Raw genomic sequence first — 15,970 nt, 5'->3', positions numbered from 1 at the left:
TGACTAAGTGATCTATCTGCCTCGCAACAAAATGACCAATACAACTTGGGTGCATACAACTTCTGGAAGGAAAAAAAATGGGTGATAAACCATCAGTATCTGGGACACCTACTAAGGCTCAATGATCATATTGGGGTCATTGTCATTTCAGTTCCCCTTTGCAATAAATCTCTCCTACTAAGCACGGCCCAATCACAGTCATGAATAGCCTGATTGTGTCCAGCTGCTTTGTAATAGCAGTGACAGAAGCACACACTTACCAAAAGAGCAAGTTGTCCTTCCTACCCATCACTTGAATCAAGATAGGATGGCTTCAGTTATAGGGTGTATAACTATATCAATAGAAGTAATAAAGATCTGTTTCACCATACAAAATACCAGAAAAATCTGGCATTTTGAAAGATACTAAATATATATATATGTATATGAAAGTAACATTTAGGAACACAGAATGCAAGGAAAGAAAACATAACGTGCGGGTTTTTCTCTTAGTTTCAAACTCGCTTAAAAAGAGAACTCCGCTCAGGTTTCGCCGCCCGTCCCCTCTCTCCTAAAGCTTTCAGCTGGGCGCTACCAGCGGGCTGCCGGCAGCTCTGGAGGCGGTCCGAGCTCGGCCTGCGCTGGCAGGGCGGCCCCGCGGCACGGCCCCGAGCTGCGGGACGAGGCGGGCCGAGCGCTGCCGGAGCGCAGTCATGTGATGGAGCGAAGATGGCTGCCGGGGAGCCGTGCGCTGCCGCGGGGATGAAGGAAGACTTTGAGATCATTGACAAAACGCAGGTGCCTGACACAGCCGAGCTGAAAAACGTGGAAAAAGAAAAGGAGGAAGCGAAGTGGTCCGCTCCCATCTTATCGCTGGCAAAGAAAGCCTCCGAAAACCTGGCGCTGAGCTATGGCAGCGCTCTGAAGTCTGCGGCTTCGGTAGGACTCATATCCAAAGCAGTCAGCAATGACAGCACAGCAAAAACAAGTATGGCTATGTCTATTTAGTAAACTTGCTTTTTATGCGGCACAAATAAGTTTAGTTCCCGTAAGTGGCGTTAAGTAGTGTGATGCTTTATTATTACTTTGAATTTAGGATGTTTTGTTTTGTTTTTAATGTAATGCTGTGCTTGTTTCTTTAAGCAAGAGCACACAGGCAGCACAGGAGAAGTTAACAAACTATAACCAGAAGAGCCCTAAGCTCTTGTAGCTCTTGTCAGCATCCTTAGATTCACTTGTATTTGTGGTTCAGGTGGCTTTTCTTGATTCCCTTTCTGCCTGAAGTTGTCCTGAGCAGCAGCCTGCTGGCGGAGTGCCTTCCTGGGAGGGAATGACTCTGCTTCCTGCACGGCTCACACGTCAGACAGCAGGCAGCTGGACTAAGCAATGGGTTGCTTACAAACTAATTGCTAACTGTGCTGAAAAACATCTCCTTTAATCACAGCTTGCTTTATTAAGCATTGCATTCATGGGTGTAGTAACATGGGATTTATGGAAGAGCTCTCTTAAGACTGAATTAAGTGGGATCTTTATGGAAATTAAATCTCAGTAATATTTAAAATACAGGAAACAAACCCATTCAAATGCAGTAGTACATGAGCACATGGGGCTGCAGGCTCCCAAGCTGGTGTCTGATGGCTCTGGGGCAGCAGAGCTCAATTATGCTGGCTGGTTATAATCTTTTTGTTTTGAATATTACGTATTCAAGCTGCATTCCTGAGGATGAATCGTAACTGCATGGTGGAATAAGGCTGATAGAATATTTTTTGTGTGAAAATTCCTCAGTGATGCATAGTCAGAGGTCAAGATTTCCTGTCCAGAAAGCAGACTCCATTCTTATCTCTTTCTGCATCTACAGAACTCACACCAAACTTCTCAACTGGGGTGATCCAGTGTCTGTTCACATTTCATACCTGTTCTACCCTCCTGTATAAAGCACTTCCCTGTTAAATTTGACCAAGCATCATTTGATTTAAATGAGGTGTTTTTTAGAAATAACTTGTGGCCTGCAAGTCTATATGTGGAAAAGTAACAAGTTGTTCCCTGCTGCCATCTTTTTGTACGGATTTTATTTAACTTCCCCCTACTTCAGATCTGGCGATCACGTGTAGATTCTGCTACACGCTGTGTGGTCAGCTTGACAGAGGAGGGAAAGGCACATCATAAACCCATTTTCTGTCATTGAAGAAACTGTTCTGCCTGGCTGGGAAGGCAGGAGATGCAAATTTAAAGAATGCAAATCAAGAAAGACTGTCTTAAAGACCAAAAGATGGAGAACTGTCACCTTTTCTTCATGCTATTCTCCTACTGTGTGTGGAGCAGTGTATGGTAAACAAAGCATGGAGCTTCAAAGTGATGTTAAAATCAGCCGAACTGAGTCAGACGCTACAATAACATGTTTTTAAAGATTGCATATCTGGGATCTTTTGCACTTACGTAATTCAGTTTGTGAGCTTTGAGGGTGGACTTGGATAATTTGCTAACACCTGGCTACTCTGCATGTACCAACCGGTACGTAGTTTTGCTAAAGGTGTGTGTGACTGTAGATTTCCAACAGACTAAGCAATTGTTTGTTACTTAAACTGAATACAAATCATCAACAGTGCTGTTTAGTTGAAATTTGTGTTCATAAAGAACACTTCATTCACAGTATTCATTTTTTAAGTCTTCTGTATAATATATATAGTGTTATAGTGTTATATATATGCATCTCTTCAGAAAGGCTTACAAGCAAAATATCCCTGATAAGTGAAAGTTCAAGTTCAGAAAACAGCATAACAATATATATTCAGTTGCGACTGAACACCTCAATATCTAAACAAAGCCACAGATTTCTTATGTCTAGTCAGGCTTTTTTCTCTGTCCTTCATGTCCAAGCTGACATTAAAATCCAAAATGCTACAGCCCTCATAATCCTCAGTCTCAGGCATTATGAGCAACTTTGGTACTGATATGGCAGAGCTAGGCTGCTGGGAGGACAAGACTTCATGTGCTGTGATTTGCTGAAATAATTTGGTTAGGATAACTTTGCTTACACTCTTCTCACAGGGAAATGTTACACTCGATTTTAACTCTACATTACTATTCTGTGCACGAGAAGATCACGATGAGAACTACTACTCAAACGGACTTCTGTGCGGTGTTGCTAATAGCCCTCACCCTCTTCCACGTGACTGACGGGGTTGTACCTTTTAGACTCACTCGTTGTAACTCGCATTCCCACAGGCGACCAGGCCGCCCCCACAGCACAGAGGCAACAGGCTTCTTAGCGCAGCGCGCTCGGCCCGAAGCTCACGTAGTCGGCCGTGGGCCTGCGCTGACTGAAGCGGTAGCTCACCGTCTCGGGGTTTTGGTTGGTTGCTGTAGGTTTGTTTTTGTTGGCGATGGGTTTTGCTTGTTTTCTGCCTCGCCCCGCGTTCAGGTTACCGCGCTCAGGTCAAGGTGAGGAGCGCCTCCCGCCCCTCAGAGGCGGCGCTGTGCGCGCGCAGGACGCCCTGCTCGCAGAACGAACTATTTCTAAAATGGCGCCCGGCGCGCGCGGGCCACGCTCAATCTCGCGAGAGTTCAGGATTGTTGGGGGCTGCTGTTGCCGTGGTAACTCGGGAGCACAGGGGCCTGGTCTGAAGCGCCCCCAGTTGGGGCCGGGCGGCGGGGGGCGCCGCGCTGCGGGGGGCGGCGGGAGCGCGTTTCTAAAACCGGCTTTTCTGTTTTTGCCCTTCCCCGCCGCACAGCCGCGAGGCACCACGCCATGGAGGAGCGCGTCAACCTCATGAACATGATGAAGCTGAGCATCAAAACCCTGATCCAGTCGGCCCTGAGCCTGGGCCGCACCCTGGACTCCGACTTCCCTCCTCTGCAGCAGTTCTTCGTGGTGCTGGAGCACTGCCTGAAGCACGGCCTGAAAGGTGGGCTTGTGCGGCCGTGCGCTGAGGGGAGGCCCGCAGTGACACTGGTTGCGCTGTGCCCGGCCGTGTCCGCTGTGGGCTGTGTGGTGCTCTGCCGGCTGTCCGAGCGCCCTGTGGCTGTTTGTCCTCTCAGCTGTCTGCTTGTGAGAGATGCAGGTGTGTGGTTGTGGAATGGCGGCTGGGAGGCTGTCGGTTCTCATCACGAACTTCTCTGTGTGCTCCCTGTAGCGAAGAAGACCTTTATTGGACAGAACAAATCGTTCTTTGGTCCTTTGGAGCTGGTGGAAAAGCTTTGTCCTGAAGCATCAGATATAGCGACTAGTGTCAAAAATCTGCCAGAGCTGAAGTAAGTTCCTTGTTGGGAATTATGTGTTTCGCTCACTCTGCTGGGAAATGCAATCCTTCGGGTGGTTTCTTAGCTTCATTAATGAGATCTCGTTCCAAAGAGACAAACAGGGTATGTAGGAGGCATTGAGTGCTCCCAGAGATAAGGAGGCTGTCTCAAAATGTTCCGCTCTTCTGTTTCAAATAGTGCACTCAAAAACAGCATTGCAAAATTTCTGTAAGCGTGCTGCAGATGACTGTAGGATCTTCACAGGTGGTTCTTTTCCCCTTGTTCCCATCACTTTTATGGCTTTGTCTAACTTCGTGTGTATGTGCATTTCGTTTGAGGCCTCAGGATAATGAAGAGACTAGTTTTATTCCCAGAATGTATGAACGGTTGGGTTCTGGTGTCAGCTGAAGATATGTAGGGCTTTCTGATTCAGGAAGAGGTTACATTATACTTTCCTGACACTGAAACAACAGAATGTAATCAAATCCTTCTCTTGCTCTGGACACAAAACTATTTCCTTTGAGATTTAATTAATTTAATAAATAAGTGCCTTCATCTCTCTTTGTAAAGAGAGAATTTTCAATTGCACAGCTCTACTTAAACATTTTTCCTTTACCAAAACCTTAATGTTTCATTTTAGGACTGCTGTAGGAAGAGGAAGGGCTTGGCTTTATCTGGCACTCATGCAAAAGAAACTGGCAGATTATCTTAAAGTGCTTTTGGACCATAAACATCTATTGAGGTAACAACACCAATACCTTGCATTCACTGAATCCTTGCATAGCTGTAGAAAAAAGTCATTAATTGTCCCATTTAACTTTGGGTTGTTCTTGCATTCTGCAAGGCAATAAGTTGTTCATTGTTCTTGCAGTGAACTTAGGGTCAGGAGAATTTTCTGTTTTGCATCTTCTGCCTCATGCACTACCTTAGCAGGGGGAGGCTGGTCAGCTGAGCTTTAAAAGCACAACATTACTGCTTATGTTATTTTAGTGATAGAGGTACCATTGTAATTATGATGTTCAGTGATGCCTTATCTTATTTCTTCTAGTGAATTTTATGAACCTGATGCACTGATGATGGAGGAGGAGGGAGCAGTCATTGTGGGTCTCTTAGTTGGACTGAATGTCATTGATGCCAACCTTTGCTTGAAAGGAGAAGACTTGGATTCTCAGGTGAAGATTAAGTTTAAATATGATCAGTCCTTAAAATAATTGAGTTGAATTAAGCACTTTGATAAATACTTTACAGAGATGAGCCTAGAATTCCTAAATCTGTTATGTAGATAGGGATTGTCATTGCTTTTGTAAGTGGACGTTTGAATTCCTTGCATAAGAAACCAAACTTTAGATGAAGTGAGCTAAACACATGAGACACATTGCAGTCAGTCTGCTAAGGCCTTGTGGGGTCTTTTGTTTTGAGGGTGAGTGGAGCTTTTCCTTAGGCTGGGGGGAGGGAGTGTGGCAGGAATGTCCTGCATAGAAGCTGGTCATGTTTCCATACTGACAAGTATGAAAGTATCCATCTCCTTCAGTAGCAGCTTATGGAAATGCTGTCAAAAACAATAACTTCAGGGAAACTGAGTGCACCCAATGTGGTGGATTTGATGCTGACAGATACTGGCCAGGAGGTTTGCTTTGGTTGTGAAGGACATAGGCATTATCTGTCTTCCCAAATCCGAACATTTAGATTTTTACTTGTTTTCCAAATATAAGGAAATGCCTTCTGCTACTCAGAATTGTGTTGTGAAAGCATGGTAATCTCTTAAATATGTTTTTCAGGTTGGAGTGATTGATTTTTCTCTGTACCTTAAGGAAACACAAGACAGTGATGGCAAACAGTATGTATGGTGGATTAGTGATTCTAAATTGTTTGGGTTTTGTGTTTTGTTATTTTTTAAGAGCAAGCCCATCTGTCAGTCTGTAGGAGCACATCAGTGCTAGAGATAGCAAGCTCTCTTATTAACTGAAAAAAGAGAATCCTAAATAGATTTACTAGCTAAACAGAAGTACAACAATAGTTGATCCCGTGGCAACTTTAACAGTGTGGTGTGGAGAGTCTGTCCTGAGCCAGCACCAAACTAATGACACTCAAAATGTGAACAGAATGTGAACTTAGCCTCTGCTAAGTCACTGCTTGATTTCTGAGCACCAGCTCAGTGATGTGCTCAGTGAAGGAGCTGTTTCTGTGGGAGATACCAGTTATGGAGAACAGAAGTATTTTTACTGGAAGTGTGAAGTGATGATGTTACTGCTTCCTGACCTTGCTCAAACACGTTTCTATCACAAAAAAAGATTTGCAAGTGCATGCTGACAGTCTCTGTACAAATTAACACTTTCGAATGGAGAGAAGTTTCTTCTCAATCAATACATTCTTGCTTTACAATTAGAGATGGAGGCATTACTGCTGTCCTTGACCAGAAGCATTATGTGGAAGAGCTGAACCGGCACCTAAGGTAGGACTTTCTGCTGTTCTGAGGGACAACCACTTTCCCTTACAGCTTTAAATGTCTTTGCTGTCATTCTTGCAGACTTTTGTCTGATTATGAACTGTCTTTTTTGATTCTCTGCCGAAAACTTAGTTTCATGTTGCAATCTTAGTCTTCTTATGGCAGATGCTAGCAGAAAACAAGTTCTGTAGTAATAGTTGACTGTTCTGAAACTTGCTAGTGGTCAACAGAGGATTTTGCAGATGGATTTGTGACAGTTTTCCCTTGAACAAACATCTCAAAGTCCATCCTTTAGATGGAGATGTGTTCTTATGTAGCTGCTCAGTGCTGGTAGCTGGCTTCATTTAACCTCTGCAGTATCGAAAAGGTGTTAAGACTAAAAGCTAACCCAAAACAGCTGTCATAATGAACAAAAGTCATTGTTAGCAAATACCAGATGATGAAAGTATGGTTGTAAACAGGAATAAACGTTGAACATTGGCACTTGTATTGTTTTCATGCATTATTTTTTTCTCAATGCAGTTGCACAGTCACAGATCTTCAGAACAAAATAGACTGCTTAGAAAAGACCAACTCAAAGCTGCAGGAAGAGGTTTGTGTCTGGCTATTAAGTGTTTCTTAGCTTTCTTCTGTCAGAGACAAAACACCCAAAGAATTCACCACACACTTGGACTGAGTTGATAATAGTGAAGTATGAAGGATTTCCTTCATCAAGGTCTTTTTTGTGCAGTGATGTCTCCACCCAAAATTAATCTTATCACTAAAGAACACGATTTGTCTCGCTCTGCTCACACACCTTTATACACATCTCTCATGTGAGTTAGAATGGAAATCGGGTAAAAATAAAAGAATAAAGTTCACTTTGGGAATCTTTCCTAGTTGGGAACCACAATAAAAGCCATCAGTACATGTGACGAAGGCTGAGGGGATTTTTTTGCTTGGTTGGTATTTGTTTTGCTTGTTTTCAGGTAATGGTTGTTTTATTGTTCATATTACATGCACTACATGCCTACAGTCTGAACTGATATAATTCAGCATCCAGTGCCTTTTGGGGAATCTCCACTTGAAACTGCCATAATGTTCCAGCAGCTCCGTGGCTGCCTTGTGCCTTGTTTTGGGTACCAGGAAGAGCACTGCACATAAAGACCTGGGGTTGTGTTTGGCTTTTTGTGCTGTGACTCAAAAATAAGTGATGAGGGCATCGAGCAGAGGGCACACTAATAAATGCTGTGGCCTTGTTGAGGCTGTAGGGTGAGTATAGCTGCAAAATGGCCTGGCAGCTTCTGGGAACAATGAAAGGGCCAAGAGAGAAATGAGCTCCAGACTTCAGGATTTCTTCTGGTGTTTCATGTTCATGCAGTGATAAAATACAGACATGGTTTTTTCCACAGCTTGCAGCAGCAACTGACCGAATTGGCTCACTGCAGGAAGAGCAGCAGCAGTTAAAGCAACAAAACGAATTAATTCGGGAACGAAGTGAAAAAAGTGTTGAGGTAGGAGCATGATTTGAAGGTGGGGTCCTTAAAATAAGCGAGTTCTCTTGTTCAGCTACAGTTAGAGCTCTTGAAACAGCTTTGAACTGGAATGCAATGGAGCACAGCTCAATGCACTTCTGTAAATGACTGTTTATGTCTGCTACTTTTTCCATTGTGAAACAATAGGATTTTGCTTGAAATCGCACACAAATCCTTCAGTGAAACAGTATTTCTCAGTTACAGCCGAATTGTAGTGTTGTGATTTTGTGGTCTTTGCAATTGTTTCCTCTAGGTGACAAAAGAGGATACAAAAGTAGAACTGGATACTTACCGGCAGTCCCGGCAGGGTCTGGATGAAATGTACAGCGATGTCTGGAAGCAGTTGAAAGAAGAGAAGAAAATGAGGCTGGTGAGGAAACTTACCTTTCGTTTCACTCTCTGTAGGTACAGGACTGCCTGCTGTGAGCTAGGATTGTGAGCATGTGGTGCATGCTGTGCATTTCTCTAAACTATTCAGAATTCATGATGGATTTGGAAAGAAGATGCTGCTCTTAGGCCATTTACAGTGTCAGAAGAGAACTGCAGATCTGGGCCTATTTAATAGTACCAGGATTATTCGAGCAGAGACTTGAGCTAAGAGCACAGAAAGGCAGCTGCTGCTGTGGGATGCCAGCAGCCACGTTCACAGTTACCTGCGAAGCAGTGACTGGTGAAATGAGTGCCAGGCTCATTGAAGCTTGTGGTTTGTGTTCAGACCATCTCCAGCCTGCAGGAAATTGCACAGCTGAGATGCACACCATGTTCTACATTTCAGGGCAAGAGCTCAGATCTGCTGCCACGACCTGGAGAGCTGAAATAGTTTTTTGCCCTTACTGACTCACTGTATTATTTGAGACTAACTTTTCTGTAGAACTGTAGGTCTGTACCTGAGAGAGTAATGCAGAATTTCTGTCTGGTTTGATGTGGGCCTTGGGAATACTTATCTCCAGTGTGATTACCTAGCAGTAATTAAGAAATCTCCTTTGTAAGGAACTAGAGAAGGAGTTGGAGCTACAGATTGGAATGAAAACAGAAATGGAAATAGCCATGAAACTTCTGGAAAAAGATACTCATGAAAAACAAGATACCTTGGTTGCACTTCGCCAACAGTTAGAGGAAGTGAAAGCAATTAACTTGCAGATGTTTCACAAATCTCAGGTATGTGCAGAGCAGAGGACAGAGCAGCTGCAGTGATGGCCTTGATGTGATGGTAACGCACGTGTGTGTATCTGCAGAAATGGGTGCATCTGTTTTCTTAGGAGTATCTGTTTTAGAAGTTGTTTGGTTCCTTTTTTAGCTGAGTTTTGTTATTAATACGAGACTGGGTGTTTTTGGAAAGGACTTTCCCTGAGATGCTGAGCACTGTGCTTGGGATCATCCAGGAGGCACTGAGCGAGTTGTGGAGAAGCAGCTCTGGCAGGGAGGGAGGGTGGTTTGGAGGTGTCTGTTCTGACAGCTGAAGGAGCACTCTTTAAAAACACAGTTGCTTCCTGCAGCCAGAACTGCCCTGCTGCTGCTTCCCCTTGTGTCATTTGCCTCTCAGTTGCACTGCATTTCACACTGCTTACCAAAAAACCAGCAAGCTTCGCTAAACCAATAGAAAGCCAAGTTTGTGTGTTGGTTTTTTTACTTCCCTGTGAAACAATGTCCTTCAAGTGCAGTTTTTGCATTCAGATCACAAAAGTAACAAATATAATGTGACAATTTCCTTCTTCAGACTCTTTAAGAGAAGGCTTGGCCTGTAGCTGATCTCTTAAGTTTAAATGTTACTGGAATCAAGTTTTTTTGTTCTGAGCTCTTAACAGAGCAGCTGAGGAGTGTCTGCTCTGCCACTATCAGCGTCTGTTGGCACGCTGCTCTCAGACCTGGCACGGTTTGTCACAAACTGCACAGGCTTTATCTGCTGACTGAGTGACCTTCAGAAAACTACAGTGTATTGTCTGCAATCCCTGACTGCTTTATTCCTGCAGAATGCAGAGTGTTCTTTACAACAGAAAACAGAAGCAATATCTTCTTTTGAAGGAAAAACGAATGAGATGATGTCTTCTATGAAACAAATGGAAGAGAGGTAATAATTAGAAGCTCAATACCATTGGTCGGTAGAAGGTTGTTATAGACCTGACTGAGGTTATTATAGAATGGCTTTCTATTTCTCAGTATAACACTCACAAATGTCTCCTGTAGATACGTGGGGTGCATGCCAGCATTCTGCTCCTTTTCTCCCTATTACCACACTCCACGCTTATCTGTTCCCTTTGCCCAAGCAGATATGCACAGCACTGACTTGTCTGAAAAAGATCTGTAGGCAAACTGTTTAAAAACTGTGTTGGCGTGGGTTTAAGCAGGTATGACCTGGGAGTTCTGCAGAAACAGCTTTCTAGAACTCCTGCTTCCCCACCAGTGCCTTCAGTTCTACTTTCTGTAAAGATCTATGTGAAAAATGTGAAAGAACAAAATGCCAGTGAATAGATGAGGAAAATGTGAGATGTCAGCAAATATGTTCCTTACTTTGCAGATTGCAGCATGCAGAAAAGGCAAGGCAAGCTGCAGAGGAAAGATGCAACAAGATGAAGCAAGAGCTTGCCAGCAGACTTGACACTTGTCGGCAGCAAATGTCCCAGCTGGATAGCAAATGGTATTTCAGTGCTATTTCGTCTCATCAGTTCTCCTTTTTTTGTTTTATTTTCCTTCATTTCTATTTGTTTAAGAAGTGCCTTCAGTGCTCATCCTGTAGGCTTGGTGCATCAGTGACTGTCAGCCACAGCAATTGGGATTTCCTGAAGGCAGACTGGGGTTGGTGCTCTTATCCTCCCAGGTTTGTAACACAAAGTTTCGTTCACTGCCTGCACATCAGGGCAGGGCGTCGTTTCAAAGGTGGCTGTTGGAACACAAGTAGTCAATGCGTTTTTGTGGAGATGGTGGTGTTGCTTTTTTTCTTCCTTCTGCCTATTCACCAGTTTCACTGCTTGTTTTCTGTACTCTCTAAGTACTACTATGGGTTTTTTTTGTCTGCTGCTGTAACATCTCTGTTGTTTCCTTTGGCAGAATACTGATGTAGGTTTTGTCCTCTTTAGGACAAGTTTTCTTCTCATACTGCTGATAGCCTTAAATGCCATAGGATGTTTTTCTGCTGTAGAGTTCCTCTGAATCAATGATTTTTTTAAATAGCTCAACTCTGGAAAAGGAATTAAAATCTGAAAAGGAACAGAGACAAACTTTGCAAAGAGAATTACACCGAGAGAAGGATGCCACCTCTCTGCTTAGAACAGAATTGGAACAAATGGAAGGACTGAAAAAGGTATACGTGGTGCAGGCATGCTGTGTTCAGAACTAAAGCTGGCTTGAAATGTATCTTCAAGCACTGAGAACAAATGAGTTAGATGGGCTTTTCTTAACACATGTGTGGGCACAGCACTGCTGCATTCTGGCTGTGCTCAGGGATGATTAAAGCCTGAAACTGTTCCTTTTTTTCTGGTAAATATGGTTAAATGACTTCATTGTTCTCACTCTGCAGGCATCCATGGGTAGTTCCCCCATCTAACACTAGAAATGAACCCTTAGAAATAGGCAGCTTTGTAAAGAAGTTTATGCTTGTGATTTGCCTTGGTGTCTCAGATCACACTTAGCACACGAACTTATTTTTGAGTTTGATTTTACAGGAGCTGAGAAAATTGCAAGATGAGAAGCAGCAGCTGGAGAAAGTCTGTGAGGAGCAGGAGCAAGCTCTGCAAGAGATGGGGCTTCATCTCAGCCAGTGAGTGATAGGAGTTGAACTGGGGGTGGCGTGACTTGGAGAGCGGGGTTTCAAATTAATTACAAGGAAGTTTGAGTCCATTTGTAGAACAGGTAGATGTGAGAATTTGAGGAGGCAGTTACTGCATATGGCGAAGCAAAACGGCCGTCCTTGTGTGAGTGAACTGGCAGGGATAAGAAACAATGCAGTAAATGCTTAGTTCATAACGTGGAACTCTGCTTTTTCCACGTTGCTTCTGAATATACCAAAAACAGGGCATACCCTGAGGTGGCAACATTTCCTGGTGATACAGAGTGGCTCAGAATGGTAACAGTGAGCTGACTGAAGAATAGATTTAGTGGCTGGACAGGGGAAGGGCAGGTAAAACAACGCTGTGCAGAGGGAATCATTTCTTCTTTTCTTCCCCCCAGATCTAAGTTGAAGATGGAAGACATTAAAGAAGTAAACAAAGCACTAAAGGTACTCTCTTATTTTGTGGGTATTTTGGCTTACACGTGCATTTCACTTAACACCTTCAAAGTTCCCCACAGTTAACTCTTGATTTATTTTACCCTATCTTAAAAAGATGGCTTTTGGACAAAGAATTACAAACAGTGTGGATAAATTGCTTCTGAGCCTTATGAATGTACTTATCTCCAACGAGAGTGTTTTGTTCCAATTTCTTAGGGTCACACCTGGCTGAAAGATGACGAAGCAACACACTGCAAGCAGTGCGAGAAGGAATTCTCTATCTCAAGAAGAAAGGTATCGTTGTTCACTGGATTTCTCCTTTTTCTCTCAGGAAAGAAAAGTGCTTTGTATCGTTTGCTGACTGCCTCAGTCTGAGGACTTGTGGGTGTGAGAACTAAATAGAGCAGTAGTTTGGTGTTTCCCGCTCTAAGAACAGTACGTCTCATCTGCTTGGGCACTTTCGTTGGCAGGAGGCTGTTGTGGGTTGTGTTCTCCTGTGCTGTGATTTGTCCTCATTTCCTGCTGAGTTCAAGAGTGAGGAGGGCTGGATGCTGACAGGCCGAGCTTAGTGGTGCCTTCCAGTTGCAGGGGACGGGGATCTGCTGCACAGCTGGGGACAGTTCTGTGTGCCTGCAGGCAATGGGGCAGGGCCCACCTGCATGCTGGTGCAGCCAGGTGTGCCAGAACACAGCTGAGAGGCAGCAGGGCAGCTCCCATGGCTGAGGGCAGCTCACAGCAGCTGGGAAGTTAAGCTGCTTTGTATGAGTTCTCTGCATGGGAGATGGTGCTGTGCAGGGTGGGATTCTGGGACTTGAGGATGAGATTAGTGGACTCAAGGCTTTTGTCCTACCTCCTCAGTACGCTTCCTTTGTAGGCAGCTGTTCTTACTGCAGTTCTCTGCTTGTAGCATCACTGCAGAAACTGCGGGGACATCTTCTGCAACACCTGCTCCAGCAACGAACTGGCGCTGCCCTCATACCCTAAACCTGTCCGTGTCTGTGACACTTGTCACACCTTGCTACTTCAGCGGTGTTCATCTAATTCCTCCTAAGCCTCTGGAAACCTCAGAGGGACCGACTCAGCATTGGAGAAGTAGCCATCATGGATTCTGAATTCCAGGCACCTTTGCAGCAGCGTCTGCTCTATTTTCCATCGTTAGGACAGGTCAGTGTGGAAGAATGGTCGGGGATAACTAAAATTGTATTACCTGAGTTCCATTCAAGTTCTATTTGAGACTAAAATGCAAATCCATTTTCTGATTTTTTTATACAGGAGATGTTTGTATTAATATTTGTATATGGGATTTCTAGTTACTCAGTCCCCCTAGAAGTTACTTTTTCTGTACATGAACTTCAGTTCCTCTGTATCCTCACTGTAGGCATTCCTGTGACACTGGCTAACGTACAGCTGTGTATGGGCTAAGGAAAGGAATGTTCACTTACCAATTGTCTATGGAAAGAGCTTTATGAGTGTCCATGAATGTGCCTTCTGTATTCAGAGTAAAAAACCTACACCTTAACACTTGTTCTGAAAGTAGCTGTGAGCACAGTGTGGTAGCTGCACAATAAAGTCTTTTGCAAAAAGATTCAGTTCTGACTTTTTCTAATGCTCCATCAGTCCCATAGCCTGGAAGCGAGCCTTGTTGCAGCGTGGTGCAGGGCTAAGGCTTAGAAACACAGACCGAAACAGATTTCAGTACTACTGAATACTGCAGGCAGTGAGCATGGCTGGGAGCAGGGCAGCCCTTCAGAGGAAGCTTCAGCTGTCACTAAGCTTGAACTGTTTATAAAACCACATCTGTGAGCATGGAGTTTGACAAATTGAATTTATTGAAACACGGCTGCACTAAGCTGCAAAGTCCATTGATCCAGCATCGATGCCTGTAGCTACGTACACAGTTATCCCCCAGCCCTCTCTGCAACTTCACAACCACGTTAGGCAGCCAACATCAGGCTCTGTGCTGTTCTGAACCCCTGCAGTTTGTAGCCCCCACCCCAACAGGACGCACCTTCCTTCACTGCTTGTGGCTGGGAAACAGTCATCACTTTTACATCCCACAAGGCCCCACAGCTTCTTCACTCCTCCAGCCAGTCCCAGTAACTCACAGCAGACACAGAGTAGCACAATTATTGACTACAAAGCAGCATCTCCACTTCTGTGGTACAGATAGAGGCAGAAGTTCAAGAAGAAATGAGTTCCAGTTTTTAAAAGGAAGATTTATTTAACAAGTTTCACTTAGCGCAATACACCTAAAAAGGAAATCACAATACAATGAAAGATTAAATCAAGGCCTCAGAATTGTATACGAACACCAAGACCGAAATCCTAAAGTAGCCGTATTGCGTCTCAACACGTTTCCCCCATTAACTTAAAAAAAAAAGCTTTAACGTGCCTTACAGGGTATTAAAAGAAATAAACTAGAACTAACATGCCAAATGTTCACTTGGAATTTCAGACACAGCTCCTATATTGTTTCTTTACAAAAAAGCATGTTTTTTTCAACATGTATTCAAAACAGTGTCAGATGTAATATGGTATAAGAGCAACATTTAACATAATTCAAACAGCTTTAACCTAAATACGCTTACTGCTTAAATACACTCCTACAACAAAACTAACTTGAGAAACGCTCTGAGTTGTTTAACAGTTATCATCTCTGCTCAGCTGGGTTATTACATCCTAGATGAAAGTTCATTCTGTATGTTCAAAAATACTGAACCCGAAAGGTTTAAAATAACAATCCTGATTTCACTTACAGTAAAGCATAAATCACAAGCTCGTATTGCAAAACTGTTAAACTTAGTTTTTTGTTTTTTTGTTTTTTAAAAAAAGATGTGACCAAAAGTCAGCCGTTGGTTACATTCCCCAGCCGCCGCTCATGTTGGACATGTTGGACATCCCGCCCATGCCGTTCACTCCCATGGACGCGCGGTTCCCACTGCTGTAGTAGCTGCTGTTCATGGCGCCCTGACTGCTCGGGTCTGGGTGGAAACCAAACAGCACGTCACCACACAGCATGTCACCAAACAGCACCACGTCACCATACCACACAGCAGCCATGACCATCGGCTCTCAAGCTCCGCACTGCACACAGCAACTCCTCCGCCCCATGCTGAGAGCCACAGCTTAAAGCTCCCTATCCAAAACTGGACCGCTTTGCTGTGAGCCAACACCTCCCCCCCCCTTCCAAGAGCCTCAGCATTTTCTATTACTCTTCTGTGCAGAGTACCCCATTCCTTCCCCACCAATTCACTCTGCTGCATTTACACCAGGGCGTCTCCAGTACCCACAGTGCCTGTTAGGAAGTCTGGAGACTGGCATTCCTGATCCACTTCAGAATAACGATTTAGCAAGCTTCTCCCACAGAGGCAGCAAACAGAGCCTTACCGTATCCACTCATGCTGCTCTGGCCGCCATATCCGCCTCCGTAGCCCCCGCTCAGCTGCTGGTTAGCTGGGCCACCGTAGCTGGATTGGCTTCCTTTCAAGAGAAGGATACAAACGTTACAAACCAGCCAGTCACCAACAGTCCCACATACTCTGGAAACAGCTCACTCTTTAGCCTAGGTAACCTCCTAAATAGATAATG

At 44.2% G+C, this 15,970-nt stretch overlaps 2 protein-coding genes across 15 annotated transcripts in view; one reads left to right on the top strand and one right to left on the bottom strand.

Annotated features, from left to right (window-relative positions):
• Window positions 1–631: 631 nt before the first annotated feature.
• On the top strand, window positions 632–14,769 carry RUFY1 (RUN and FYVE domain containing 1). Of its 3 annotated transcripts, none has more exons than XM_048960191.1 (18): window positions 632–967; window positions 3,711–3,884; window positions 4,113–4,230; window positions 4,859–4,960; window positions 5,267–5,390; window positions 5,997–6,055; window positions 6,605–6,670; window positions 7,187–7,256; window positions 8,056–8,157; window positions 8,432–8,548; window positions 9,169–9,336; window positions 10,149–10,246; window positions 10,694–10,813; window positions 11,347–11,476; window positions 11,838–11,932; window positions 12,343–12,391; window positions 12,599–12,676; window positions 13,290–14,769. In XM_048960191.1, the coding sequence occupies exons 1-18, from the start codon at window positions 709–711 to the stop codon at window positions 13,431–13,433; spliced, it is 2,073 nt and encodes a 690-aa protein (XP_048816148.1). In that variant the 5' UTR covers window positions 632–708; the 3' UTR covers window positions 13,434–14,769. The 3 variants fall into 3 exon arrangements, with proteins under 3 accessions (XP_048816148.1, XP_048816151.1, XP_048816150.1); XM_048960194.1 differs by having other exon boundaries at window positions 808–918; XM_048960193.1 differs by lacking the exon at window positions 632–967 and adding an exon at window positions 3,493–3,573.
• The window catches only part of HNRNPH1 (heterogeneous nuclear ribonucleoprotein H1), a 15,426-nt gene continuing 14,029 nt past the window's right edge, over window positions 14,574–15,970 (bottom strand). For 11 of the 12 annotated variants that reach the window (XM_048960201.1, XM_048960200.1, XM_048960202.1 and 8 more), the window contains 2 exons: window positions 15,770–15,862; window positions 14,574–15,363 (listed from right to left, as the gene is read on the bottom strand). In XM_048960201.1, coding sequence (XP_048816158.1) covers window positions 15,239–15,363; window positions 15,770–15,862 — 218 coding nt within the window. In that variant the 3' untranslated portion in view covers window positions 14,574–15,238. The remainder of the gene's footprint in view (window positions 15,364–15,769; window positions 15,863–15,970) is intronic. The other variant, XR_007379757.1, reaches the window with a different exon arrangement.

Source organism: Lagopus muta, chromosome 14 (assembly GCF_023343835.1).
Source record: "Lagopus muta isolate bLagMut1 chromosome 14, bLagMut1 primary, whole genome shotgun sequence".
NCBI lineage: Eukaryota > Metazoa > Chordata > Aves > Galliformes > Phasianidae > Lagopus > Lagopus muta.
This window is presented reverse-complemented; position numbering and strand designations above follow the sequence as displayed.